Here is a 13911-nt window from a genome sequence, read left to right as displayed (position 1 = left end):
GTGTTCCCTAAGTGTTTAACTTTTGAGCCACAAGTTTCAACTAAAGACAGCATTGTACACACAAAGGCTACGTCAGTAAGGTATTTGAAAAGTACAGGAGATAATTTATGTGTTTCTGGCTCAGATGGACTGCAAAGGCTAATTTTATAATGGGGGGGGGCATCGTTTCTTTGTTCACTGTGACCTGAAAGACATTTGCAATGCCATGACATGGAATAATTTCATTTTTAAATTCACATATTAGTTAATGGTGAAATGTGAGTGATATAGTATTATCCCTTAATTAAATTTCTTAATATAACTGTACTAAAATTACTTGCAATGTGTGATGTAATTAAAGTCATAACCGCAACACTCTGTGGAAGGTCTATCAGCACGGGGACGTGTCACTCCTAAACAAGCAGTGGGTTAGTGTCGACACAGAGGTCACGAACCCAGGCAGCACTTCCTCTCCAGACTTTTCCTTACTTTACCTCTAAATGAAAAGGTTTAACAAGGTAAACTTTAAGGTCTCTTTCTAATCTAAAGAAAATAAATATCGACAATGTAATTACATCTGGGACTCCTCGGGGTCCAATCCCAGCTGTACCATATTCAAACATAAGCAATTAACCAGAAGTCAGGAGAAACAAACTAAACATGTTTCTCTGGCTCTCCAGGAAACAAGACGAGGATTCTTTCTGTGCAGGAAACTTCTTAAAAATCTCTCTTCTCCTTTGCCAGTGCTTCCAATATTCTCTGCACAGATGGGAGCTAATCCTGGAAATTTTCTCTCCCACTCTCAGCTTCTCTCCTGAGCACCCACCTAGACCAAACAGCATTTGTCTCTCTCTCTATCCCTCATGCCTTGTCCTGAACCCTCTATGGTGTAGATCAATTCAGCCAAGTCAGGGGCTGGGTGGACGGAAGTCCCATTTATAGCTTTGGGACCTACTACACATTGATAATTTTGTTAGTTCTGTGGCTCTCAGGTTTTTTATTTCTTAAAAAATATCCCTCAAGAGAAAAGAAATGTAATTTTGCTCCTTACATTTTCCCTTTGAGAACTTTTGCTGAAGATGAAATGAGAATATTTTGGGTTAAGAGTGGAAATATAATAGTTAAAAAAAATGATATATGCTTACCTAAATTTTTTAATCTTTTATTTCCATGTGGAAAACATAATCAAAGTCCTTTTAATCTAAGCCTTCAAAAATTATATTATTTTCTTTTAGTGCAAAATGTAAAACTAAACTTTAGTTGTTGAGGAAAAAATAGACATTTTTTTTCTTTCTTATTGGAATTCTGGTTAGCTAAATCAATATAGGAAGTTTTAAAATGGTTAATACAAATGCATTTATATTTCTGATCAAATAAGGGAAATTATTGTACTGGATAATTAAAATAACATTAAATCCATGACAGTATTTGACCTTAATAATATATTGCATTTACTATGTATAGAAATCTTTTAAAACCACTGAATTAAAATCACTGTACTATTGTGTACTGTTGCATTTGCCTTTGAAATGAAAAAGCATGGAACTTGAGAGAAGGCTAGGAATTGGGCAGAAAATCCTTAAAACACTTTGATCTCAGATGAAAGTTACTACATAAGTGCAAAGTATCCTATCCTAATAATTTCAATACGTTTAACAACTCCACTCACTTCAATGGCAATGCCTAAATCAAGCTCACCAATTTGGTACTCTGAGGTATATACCTTAAGTTAAACATCTCTAGTGTGTTGCATGTACTTCATTTTGTACAACTAGTACAGAAGAAATACATATACTCAAAAGAGGAAGAGTCCATAAATATCTCATTCTATTTCTGCAAATAGCAGAAAATCTCTCCATTAGGAACTGAAGTATAACACTAATAAGAGGTATCTGTTACTAAAGAGCTTGGAAGGGTCACCGTCCCCCAGAATGGAATATCCTGAGTGTTTTTCTTTCTCAATGGTAAGATCCCTGGGTAATGCCAGGGGGCTGAGGAGTACAGTAGATAGTGAACATGTTTCTCCTTCTATTTTCAAGTGCAAAGAAAATTGAGAGGAGACAGCTGGCTGCAGGGAAATACACTCTGCTTAAAAGGCATTGCTAGTTTGACTAGAAAAAATTTGTGAAAGGGAAATATTATTCCCCTTTCTAAAAATGCATTAAAATTATCAACTCTGGTAGTTTTAAACTTTTTATCTTAAATAATTTACTTGTGTTACACAAAAAATACAGATTCCATTTCCAAAACTAAAGTATTTCTCATGAATTTAGTTGATTTTTACCATCTCTCCATCTTGGTCCCTCCAGTCCTTGTTCCCTCCTCTGCCATCATCTCCCTAAGGCAGCGAGGACCTTGTTCCTATCAGCTTGGTGTTCACACCGTTCTGTGACAGGTCAAATTTCTTGGACCATAAAATATTTTCCAATCATTTTTTTCGGTGACAAAATTGGTTAAAATCGTTTGTAAAGAAAAATTAATGTCTTTTTAAGTAAGAAAACAATATAATTTCATTGCAATGAATATCTTCATACGTTTTTATAGGTTTACTTATTGAATTGTGTATTATCAAATTTTCCATCATGTAATTTTTAACATTTTCAATGATTCTGCACTCATCTTTCTTAGCAGTGGAAAGGGGTATAGCTGAGGAGACCTTCTAGCCTGGAAAGAGAATGTCATCCCTGCACTGGCCACCACTGCTCTGGAACCCGGGGCTCTTCCTTTGGCCTTTCTTTTGCCTTTTTAGACCTCAGAATTTGAACCAGTTGATTTCTCCCTGACTTCTCAATCTCAAAATACATTTTATGCACGCTGGACTATAATCCAAGGTAGTTCATCACTGCAGTGTGGAGCTGGGTAAAGGCACAGCATCTAAGAATATCCGTCAGTGAACTGAAAACTGAACGATCATCAGAACATGTCAGGAGAAAGAGAAGAGCCTCCTGTAAGCAAGTGTGTTTGCTATGTCTTCTCCAGGTCTGCCTTTCTCCTCTGCATAGTCGTGCACGACCCCTCCTGGCTAGTATCTGTATATCACCAGGAACTCAGCAGCATAGACACTAGGGACAGCAAGAGCCAGGCTATTTTTTCAAAGTTCAGTAGAAAAGAAAGTCAAAGACTCAGATACTACGAGATAGAAACAACTTGGTGATGTCATGTACATAAAAGTCTACACAATTGGGCAAGTTGCAGTGGTTCAGCCTATAATTCTAGTACCGTAGGAGATTAAAGAAGGTGGATCCCTTGAGCACAGGAGTTCAAGGCCTGACTGAGCAAGAATAAGATCCTACCTCCACTAAGAATAGAAAAAATTAACCAGGCACAGTGGCCAGTGCCTGTAGTCCCAGCCACTGGGGAGGCTGAAGCAGGAGGATTGCTTTAACCCAGGAGTCTGAAGTTCCTGTGACTAGGCTGAAGTCATAGCACTCTAGACTGGGGCAACAAAGATAGAAGGAAAGAAAGAAGGAGGAGGAGGCGAAAGAGAGGAAGGAAGGGAGGGAGGGAGGGAGGGAGGGAAAGAAAGAAAGAGAAGGAAGCTTACACAATCAATGTGCTGTTTGAGGTGGCAAAGGGATGGAGACTGGAACTAACCTATGGTTGTGTGAGACCCAAAGTTCCATGGGAAGAAATGATCCGTGTTATGGAGCTGGATCTTCAAGTACTTAGTTTGATGCTATGAAACATGTATGTTACACAGCATCGCGTTCTGATTCCACACGCACTAAACAATTTTCTGGTATAATCTGCGTACCCAGGTATGTTTGTTTACAGGAAGAACTGAGCTGTGTGATTCCAAGAATTCGTCTTAAAAATGTGTATATATGTACATAATCTATATGTGTATGTAATGGGTATACAGCAGGTGTGTGTGTATATATATATATATATATGCACACATACATACATTCAGTCTTGCTAGGTCAGCAAACATGATTCATTCCTAAGAGATACTCTTAATGTGTTGAAATCAAGTTTCTGAGATTATAAGATTAAATCTAGATTCCAGATCATGCTAAATTCATACAAATAATAAAGACCACCTGCCCTTTGCTGCCTCTATGTCTATTTGACATATTGTCTGTCATGACTGCCATCAGAAATAGCTAGAACCCTCGCCTGCACATCTAGACCATTTAAATGAACTCACATTCCTAAACTAAGGAAGAGCAAGATGGTTTAGGTATTAATTTTGTGCATCTACTTCATAAAATCAAGGAAAGGGGGGGTTATAATTTAAAAAAAAACAACCCTGGGACATTTGTTCTCTCAATTGCCTATATCAAATCTCCTTGTATTTTAAAGAACACGTGATCAAATCAATAAAAATGGTAGCTATCAATGGTTAAAATCTTACAGGCACTCAAAAAACCCCGTCAACATCCACCGGTTGACTTACCCTTCAAACAATTGTAAAGTGGCCAATATTATCATTATTTTACAGTTAAAAAATTGAGGGGAAAAACATTAAAATGTAGGTCCAAAGTTTATGGCTTGCAATGAAAGAAAGCCAGATCTGGTGGCCAAGCTGGTGCTGCTCCTGGCTGTCCTGGAGACCAGCTCTCTTAGACCATCCCCTAGGCAGACTTTCTCCACCAATGTGAGTCCACTCAGGTACCCTGGCAATCCCAGCAGTGATAATTTCCACCTAGTTCCAGATTCCCTAAATTGCTGTCTAAATCCTTAGTCACCTCTTCCCATTTCAGTAACTCACTGGATTCCTCAGCACTGCCTCTTTATGGGATGAGTTGAACATGGTTCTGTCTACTCAGACCATGGACCTGCCAGATTATCTCAACTTTCCCTGTCATGGAAGTTTTGCAAGTCTCCTTCGTAAGATCCCACTTTTCCTTCATATGCCAAGTGTAAGAGTCCCTGTGGGCATCACTGTAGCTAATCTGAGTGTAGACAGGAGGGCCCCGACCCACCCTTAACTCATCCTAACTTCATGGAATCATTTCCTCAAGTTCCCTTCTGATTCACTTGTCCCTTGCAATCACAGCTTCTCCTTCTATGGATGAAGAATGGTGGCTCTGAACAGGCAAAGAGCAAACAACAATTTCCAGAGAACAGAAAGGCTTTCAAAACCTAGAAGGTCAGATGAAGCACCACCACTGTGGCATCTCAACTAGATCCAGAAAAGGTGATAGCATTGCCTACATTGGCAAAGTCTGTTAGTTGACCCTCCATTCTTTATAAAACCACAATTTTAAATCCTATATATTATTTTGGTGGTCACCAAACATAGAACAAAATCCCAGGTCATGCCAAACTTCACTGTCTCTAGAGCCAAGTTATATTTGAAATTATCAGTTTAAAAAAAAATACAGGCATTTCCATTTACAACGCTCACTCTAATAACCTGACAGATAAAATAAACTGGTGTTTGTACTTTTGTGGAATACTACATCAAATTAGTTTGGTCCTGGCACATCTGATACCATGACTTCTGTGAGCAATCCAAAATTATCAAAGCATAGTTAAAATCACAGTCCCCGGTGATATCATATAAATATTTCCAATCTTTATGATGAATACATATGATCCAGTTAATATCTGATTTATCTAACACCCCATGACATCATAGTTAAAGTCATCATTATTCTTATATTAATCATTTTTAGAATTTTAGTTTTTTAACTGAGCATAGAAGCCCTGTTGAGATGGTACCTCCATAACACTGAATAGAAATTTCAACAAATTTTACATATATTTCAAATTCTTATATTGCACCTTACAACCTAAGTAAAATGATACATACAGACTGAAAAGCACATATTTAGAAATAAATAGTGGGCTTTATATAATTTGAATCATTTTTCTATTTAAAAAAATCACTTCATCAAATCTCAAATAGATGAATGTGGTGCTTTTTCAGTTTGAAACTGTGATGACAAATTTTTATTGTAAGGAATAATAACTCTTCATAAAGTGAGCCAGTCAACCTCACAGACTCTTTTCATTATTAGCAGGCTAAAAGCAAAATTGATGGAGAGTGCATAATTTTATAATTGCACATAACGTCTGTAAGACCTTCCAAATGAATATTTGGCTGCTACAGGTCTCAGTTTTCCTTTCACCAAAACTCTTAGAATTTGCATTTCCAAAAAGAGATTAGACTGCTTTGTAGTAGAATCTATTTGCCTTAAAAATGATAATTATCAGAACAAATGAGCTTTTTATTCAAGTTCTCCAAAGTGATCATTTTGACAGATATATCTTATAATACTATAATTGCCTTTTCAAGTTTATTTGGATCCCACGTATAATTAGTTTCCTCAATATAGACTATTTCTCAAATTGCGGTATTTGGTGTAATAGTAAAGTCCATTTGTTGTAAAAAAAAAAAAATAGTAAAGTCCATTTAATTTACTGATGACCACGCAGACCCCCAAGTCACTCACTACTCTTTATCTCTAGTGTAGGCTGCATTTCAAGGAAAATATATTTTCCTTTTAAAATTCATGGACAGAGACAGGAGCTGATTGCAGGTTTAGGTTTAAATAGAACTTGAAAATTCTTTGGAAAGTTATAACAATGTCTTACAAAAGATTTTATACCATAAAGATAGAAAACAGGAAGAAAAAGGCATAGATTTAAAAAAACAATGAAACAGGAAAAAAAAAAAAAAAGCCTTTACTTACCAGGTGTGAAATTGTATCGAGCTGAAAACCCCATTGATTCCAGCTCTCCATCAGCAAAAAATTTAATCCATAGAAATCTTCCACTGGATTTTATTACAGGTGGATTTTGTTGTCCACAGAAACGCCCAATTATTGGAGAAAAGCCAAAAGGTCCATCTCGAACTTCAATATGATCAAATTTGCACTCCCAAGACGGTTCAATAGAGTACTTTTCATCAAAGTAAAGTTCAATGCACTGTCTTGGGGCAGCTGTACAAGAAAAACAAACAGAGACTTCTTAAGCTTGTGTCTGGGAGGCCATTTCTTAAAACTGCAGGTTGATTTTTCCGATTCTATTTGTATGCCTATAAATTCTGCAGATGATATACATGGAAATACAAAGAAAGTGTTCAGTATTTACTTACTATTCTAAGGGACAAGATTTTCATAAAACTGTCTAAGGGGCGAACCTGACAATTTATGATGTTGCACAAAGTATTATTCTGATATAAAATCACCATTTGGATTTCAAATGCAGAACTAAAAAGTCGCAGTATGTGAAAGGCTGCCAACTTAGGTTCAAAAGTTGAACAGATATTTTTCTGTGTCTCTTCTTGTATTTTATGGGACGCCCAGATTTAAGGTCAGAAACCACTTGAGAATCATTCGGCGTAGAGTTATCCAACCACTCAAGTAGTCCCGCTCCTGTGTCTTGATTCCACCCAAGTGCAGATACTAAGATGCCAAGAGCAATGTGTCTAGAAGGCTAACCTGATCACCTTACTCTCAGGTTTAAACTTCTGCAATGTACGTGCCATACATTGTCCTTAAAGGCATTCTACTTTCAGGGTCTTCCATAGCAGATGGCTCAAGCTCAGACCACTTCAACACCCCAGGCTGTCTAAGGTAGTATGTTCTTCCAGGATTATACATGTTTTCCTTTCGTTCTTTTTTTTCTAAGACTAGTCACCTTCTCTTCTTTTCTTAGCACTTAGCACTTGTCATTAAGAATTTCCCCAAAAAAACTTTTTCAGTGAATTATAAATGAGTATTCTTGCACAGGTATCTTTACAGCTCTCAAAGGAATCATGGAAGAGTTTTGTGCGGCTAGCAAGCCCTTGCACCACCACGATTGCATTTGTTAATGTCCTTCCATTCTTCCCTTAGGATATCTAAAACAGTCCAAAATTCTGGCACTCCCAACTTAGATCTGGCCAACATTTTGCAGAATGGCACAGCATTTGCTGAAATATCAACACACATTTATCCTAGTTAGTAAGCAGCAGTGGTCCAGAGTCGTCTGAGTAGGTCCCTGCTGCTTGGCCTCTTCGAGGACTCACCCTCCAGGAACTTGGAAGTTAAGAGTGGGCACAGCACAGCCTGCTCTCCGCGTGACCAACAGCCATTCCTGACCAATGCTGTCCACGTCTCACAGGACCCTAAATATATTTTGAATATCGCCATTGATGACTTAAAAAGTAAAAACGTGGATGCATCAATTTCAAAAATTGTAAAATTGGCTCGGTGCCTGTAGTTCAAGCAGCTAAGGCGCCAGCCACATACACCAGAGCTGGTGGGTTCGAATCCAGCCTGGGCCTGCTAAACAATGACAACCAAAAAACAGCCAGATATTGTGGCGGGTGCCTGTAGTCCCAGCTACCTGGGAGGCTGAGGTAAGAGAATCGCTTAAGCCCAGGAGTTGGAGGTTGCTGTGAGCTGTGACACCACAGCACTTTACCCAGGGCAATAACTTGAGGCTCTGTCTCAAAAAAAAAAAAAAAAGTATGCAAAATTGAGATTTATAGTGACTTGGGAATTAGAGACTTATAGAAGAAAATAACCCTGATGCTCTCCAAGTATAAAATTGAGGATCAATAGGCTAAAAGTCAGTTCATGTTACAAGATGATTTCACAATTATTTTGTAATTTCTCAGAATATTTTTGACTTGTTGCACATTCAAAAAATACCTTTATAACTCTTTCAAGAAAAAAAAGGCATACTTTTATCCGTGATTAATAAATATCACAAAGGTCAACAAATATGGTACCCACAATTGTAGCTTTAAGAGAGTTTCAATGAATTTTTTGAAATCTGTAAATTTGAAAGTAGCCTAAGAAACTACCTGAAAAACTATATTTTCTCCCTAAAGTATTACTCTAATAACAGAAAGACAAATGCTTAAAAGACTGTACCCATTTACATATTGGCACTAAATAAACCATTTGTATATGTTATTATTCTATAGCACATGGCCACCTTTTTATCTCCTTTTTGATAAATTGGTATCAAAAGTTGTAATGAAAGAAACCATTTCTGATGGAATTATTCTTTTAGATGCAAAAAGTGTATGTCTACAGGAAACTTAAAGTGATAAGAGAATTCCTTGCCAATTTACTTAGAGACCTACCATCTACTAACTGATGCCCACTTATTTTCTCTACAGGGAAATACCCAGCCATCTATCATGAATTCATTTATTCAAATTTTCATTTTCGTTGTCCCTGTCCCTTAAGTTCTTTCCAACAACGATTAACAAATCTCTTCGTATTCCTTGGGGAGAAATGCCATCATTATGGCTTATGGACCATATTATATATGGAAAATTCATCTTCCTCTGGTCCAACATGCTGTAGTTAATGACACACCCATGTATGAAGTCCACTAGCTGAATTTTAGTAGGTAGCAAAATGACTTTTTAAAAATAAGCATGCCATAGTCTAGTCTAGTTGTAGACAGGAAAAAAAAAAGAAAAGAAAAGTGATTCCATCTCATGTAAACCATTTGACGCTATCTAGGTCCAGATCCCTAAACTTACATTTTCTTCACCTTCCAATCTCAGCTCACTGGTTCCTTTCTTGTGCACATTTTCTGTCACTTATCTTGAACCTAAAACCAAGGATCCCTTATGGGAGGTTTTGCTCTCTGAGAATCGTCAGATACTTTGAGGACTATGGCACTTTTACCTGAATAGCGCACGTGTAGACAGGTGCTGGCACCTTTACCTGAATAGCGCACGTGTAGACAGGTGCTGGCACCTTTACCTGAATAGCAGCACATATGTAGACAGGTGCTGGCAGCAGCATATGGCTTCCCAAGGAGGGTACTACAAGGCTGGGCGACCTTAGTGATATTCAGGAATGAGGAACGTAGCATCTTTTCTAGGCTGAGTTCATGAGCTTAATTGTCTAACCTCTTACGTTATTTTCCTTCAGTAACTTCCTCCCCAGAATTTCCCATTATTTTTCTACGTAATTTATGTCAGTTGTACCTCTTGGTCCACAACATAATGCCCCAAGTTGCTTGCATGGACAGATGGAATCCCAGAGACTGTCCCCCTCCTCAGCCCCCTCCCCTGTTCCTCTCCTCACACCATGGAGAAGCCCTGGGATACGGCAGGTAGGCCCCAAACCATACTATACCTCTGAATTTTTCTCATGCTGATCTGTGTAAAGAACGATTACCTCCTAAATGTTCTTCAAAAATGCAGGTGGGCGTCTCTCCCTCCACCGGAGTCTTCTCTCTGGTCTCCTTCTAACCCCACTGTGCTAATCTCAGGGCCCCTTCACATCGTACTGAAATGGGCACAGTCCCCAGAGCATGGTGCGTGTTCCATAAGGAAAGTATCAATTTTATTTTCTATTACTCATAAGAGGAATTAAAACTCCCTTCCCTTAGTTTGAGTCAGTGCTACCCTTCTAATATCAGAGTTTAGTGCTTCACCATAGTGTGACACCTTCTCAGAATGTGGTGTGTGTTTGCGAAAACTCAACTGGAAGGAGAGTCAGGGAAAGAAGATTTTTCACCCCAAGATCATAAAAAACAATACTCTATTCTTTATTTTGTTTACTCTTAAAACTGGTTAAACAGAAAGTCTGCTTCTTTGAAAGATCTATTAAGTACGTGAACATGTGTCTGATGCATAAGGAGACAGGCACAGTCTTCTCCATTCAAGTAGCTTGTTTCTGCTGTGTGTATGTCGGGGGCACTTGCAAGTATTAGGCAATTAGGTACTAACACCTAAAATATTGAAAGCTTCTATCACTAGATGTAAATAAAGTCCGTGTATCATACAAAACTGTATTTACTGGACAGGTGCTTACAAGGCCTCTTTTTCAACATCCTTCTTCCTTTAAGTTGAGAGTGAATAATGTTTAGAAAATGTGATCATAGATTCGTCTTTGACGTTATCTTTTTTCCTTTCTAATCGTAAATAAAATAGTAACATATTGTTAAACTAAAAAAAAACCAAGTTTCTCAAACTGTTACACATTAGGTAACAGTATGATAACAATGAATCCATTCTATTCCTTTAGGCAATTAAATCAACTCTAGATAAACTCTGAAGTTGTTAATTTGCTTTTATTTGCCAGAATTTTTGTGTTCATACCCATTACTAATAATTTCAATAATTAGGCTAATTCCCGATTTTACAGTTATTGAATTCACCCTGAGATGTTTATGTGCCCAATCTCCAAAATCAGTCTGGTAATGTATATATGTATATTGTCCACCCAAGGCATGGAGATGGCCAGGTTTGGGCTTGTGTTGTTCCATCGCTCAGGGCTCTCTCCCTTACCTTCTATGATGTAGACGCACTCCCGGTCAGGGGGGTACTTGCTGGGATAGTTGGGGGAGGTGAAGATCCCTCCATCTGCATGTTTCGTCCAAGTGCCACACTGCACTGACTTCTGGGTTTCTGAGGGGGTTTGCTTTTCTGTAAAAGAAAAAAAAAAATTAAAAGAGCCACCATCCAATTTTCTATAATACTAAAAATAGAGAGGACATTCTTCTAATATCCATTAGTAAATTAATTTCCAAATGTTGTCTTGGTCAAAACCAATCAATTATACACACCATGAAAGGTTGAGATATTCTGGAATATTAAGATTATGGAGAAAATAGGAACATAAGAAATAATTGCAGGTCTTGCATTAACGTTTTTCTAAAGAAACACACCTGTTCCTTTCTTGGTCGCCCCAGACAAATGGATGATGATTAAACTTGCTACAACTGAAACAGAAAAGAAAAATTAGGGAGAGATAAAAAAAATAACAAAAAATCATATCAAAGCAAGAATAATTTCATCATTGCTAACTGTTATATGGTGACACAAAACTTCCAAAATCTGATTGAAAAGACAGAAATCAGGACACGTTGAGACTCTCTCAGGGAAGCAACTCAAGGTAAGAATGGATGAAATCCAAACTCCTATGGCAATACATACTTCCAAACCAAGAGGCAACAGGATAATCTGCCAAGGTCCACACACTACAGTGAGATCTCAGAACCCACCCTGTTCCCAACTGCCCTTTGAGAAAGGCTTTGCCAGCATTTCTAAAGCAAGAGAGGAAGGAAGGCCGGGAAGGAGGAAGGGAAAACCCAACAATTAGAAAGGACTCCTTGGTAGATCCCAGAGCGTGGCTGATGTGGTGGTACTTTAGAAAATCAATGCTACTGACTGTGGGGGAAGGGAGACAAGAGAAAAACATGAATGTGGATCATTGCAGGCTGTAAGCGGCAATATTAAAGTGTTTCTTATAAAAATGCACTGAACTGTGAATAACCCTTCTCCTCAGCTCTTTCTAAGCTATGAAGTTAATCTCTTTTTAATCTTAACTTTGATTTAATATTGCTATTCAGAAATAGATGGTTATTTTACAAAGGTGATTTCCGTTAAGTGTTGTATTGAGTGAATTTTTTTCAGTGTCAAAAAAGGGACCCTGATTTGTAACTAACCAGTAAAAGGTGGTGCCATCAACACCTGAACTTCAGATTTACTCCTATATTCTTGATTTACCTGACATTTTTACAAAACCTAAAACTAACAGTATTAAAGTAATCTTGTTTTCATAATATCTGATTTTTCCTCACTGGTTCTACTTTTCTTATTTATTCTGTTGCCCAATGATGCAAAAGATCTGTATTTTCATAATTCCACTTAAATGAATTTGGGGACAGGGAGGGGGCAGATCATGACTATTCCCTAAACAAAACCTAATTGCAGAAGCTTATAAATTTATCCTTAAACATTATTTTAAGAAATTTATCCTAGCTCTTGATATTAATATTTAAGAAATTATCAATTATATTACTTAATACTTTAGCCAATCACATGCTTTTTTAGATTGAAACATTGGTGGTTGTTTATGTATGTGTGTGTGCTTAAATAAAAAAAAATCACTTGGGCTTGACATAATTCTACACACACGCACACACCACAGGTATACATCCTTCGGTATTAGGTTGTGTGTTTGGTGTTTTTTCCACCGGGCTTTTCCTGTTTGGATGAAATCACGTTATGGAACTCGTACTATGTTTAACTCATCAGCAAAGCCCGGTCTTGTAACTGCGTGGTACAGAATTAATTAATACTGTAATCCTTGCTTGATAATGTTAAATTTCTGCCTCACATTTTTTTCACTTGATGACTTTGGAAGCTCTTTTCCTCTCCTTCTCTTCCCACTTCCACACTCCCCTCTTTAGCACCGATCCACCAAGCAGTTGCAGAGGTCTCCGGGCAGAACCGAGTTGCAATCCACACTCCCTTGCCTCAAGTACTGGGTCCAAGTGTACCTTAAACTACCTACTGGACTGGGAATATGGGTTCGCTTGGCTCCAGAAGCCCTTGAAAAAAGAGTATTTCTTCATGTCCCATAAAGTGTCAGCCCCGCGTTCTGTCCCTTTGCACCTGCGCCCTCGCTAGGGCCCCCAGCCTCTTCCGCACGTGTCCCTGACGGAACTGCACGCAGTTCTCAGCCCAGGGAGGGTCCAGCCTCAGGAAAGACCGTTTTCCGCGCACCTTGCGGGATGGAGGGAAGACGGCGCGCCGCCCCCACGCCCGGCTCTATTATGCAGCAATACAGAAAGTTTACATCCGCCCGGACTCGCCGGGACTGCGGGGTCTGGCTGGAGCGGTGGCTTTCCTCCTGCGCGTTTGGCCAAGAGGGAGGGGACGGAGGGATGGCACCGGGCGCGGCGGGTAAGGTACTCACTGTGAAACAAACTGCGTCCATAGATCATGTCTGTTCCTTACACCAGAGGCTCCGATCTCCACTAATTCCATTTAGAGCCGGGAAGGATTCCAGTGGCGGGGGACAGGACGGAGCGGAGAGGTTTTAAATATGCAAATCAAGAACAAAATCCAGGGGGGGGAAGAGAAAGAAAGAGAGGGGGAAAGAGACCCGAGCCCACACAGCAGCCAGGTCCGAGCCGGCCCGTCCTCCGCTCCCGGCTGGCTCCCGCTCTCGCTCGCTCGCTCGCCCTGTCACCGCCGCGAAGCCAGCATCCCCACCATGACGCTGGCATCAC

The 13911-nt window shown here is 38.9% G+C and overlaps 1 protein-coding gene across 3 annotated transcripts in view; it reads right to left on the bottom strand.

Moving 5' to 3' along the window:
* The window catches only part of NETO1 (neuropilin and tolloid like 1), a 114528-nt gene extending 100617 nt beyond the window's left edge, over positions 1-13911 (bottom strand). For all 3 annotated transcript variants that reach the window (XM_003788400.1, XM_023512400.1, XM_023512399.1), the window contains exons 1-4: positions 13596-13911; positions 11560-11613; positions 11180-11317; positions 6624-6872 (exon numbers count right to left, since the gene is read on the bottom strand). In XM_003788400.1, the coding sequence (XP_003788448.1) occupies positions 6624-6872; positions 11180-11317; positions 11560-11613; positions 13596-13623 (469 nt within the window). In that variant the 5' untranslated portion in view covers positions 13624-13911. The remainder of the gene's footprint in view (positions 1-6623; positions 6873-11179; positions 11318-11559; positions 11614-13595) is intronic.

This window comes from Otolemur garnettii, unplaced genomic scaffold (assembly GCF_000181295.1).
Source record: "Otolemur garnettii isolate 467f Iridium unplaced genomic scaffold, OtoGar3 scaffold00027, whole genome shotgun sequence".
NCBI classification, from domain to species: Eukaryota; Metazoa; Chordata; class Mammalia; order Primates; family Galagidae; genus Otolemur; species Otolemur garnettii.
The sequence above is the reverse complement of the archived record's forward strand: the minus strand, read 5'-3'. Positions and strand labels throughout refer to the sequence as shown.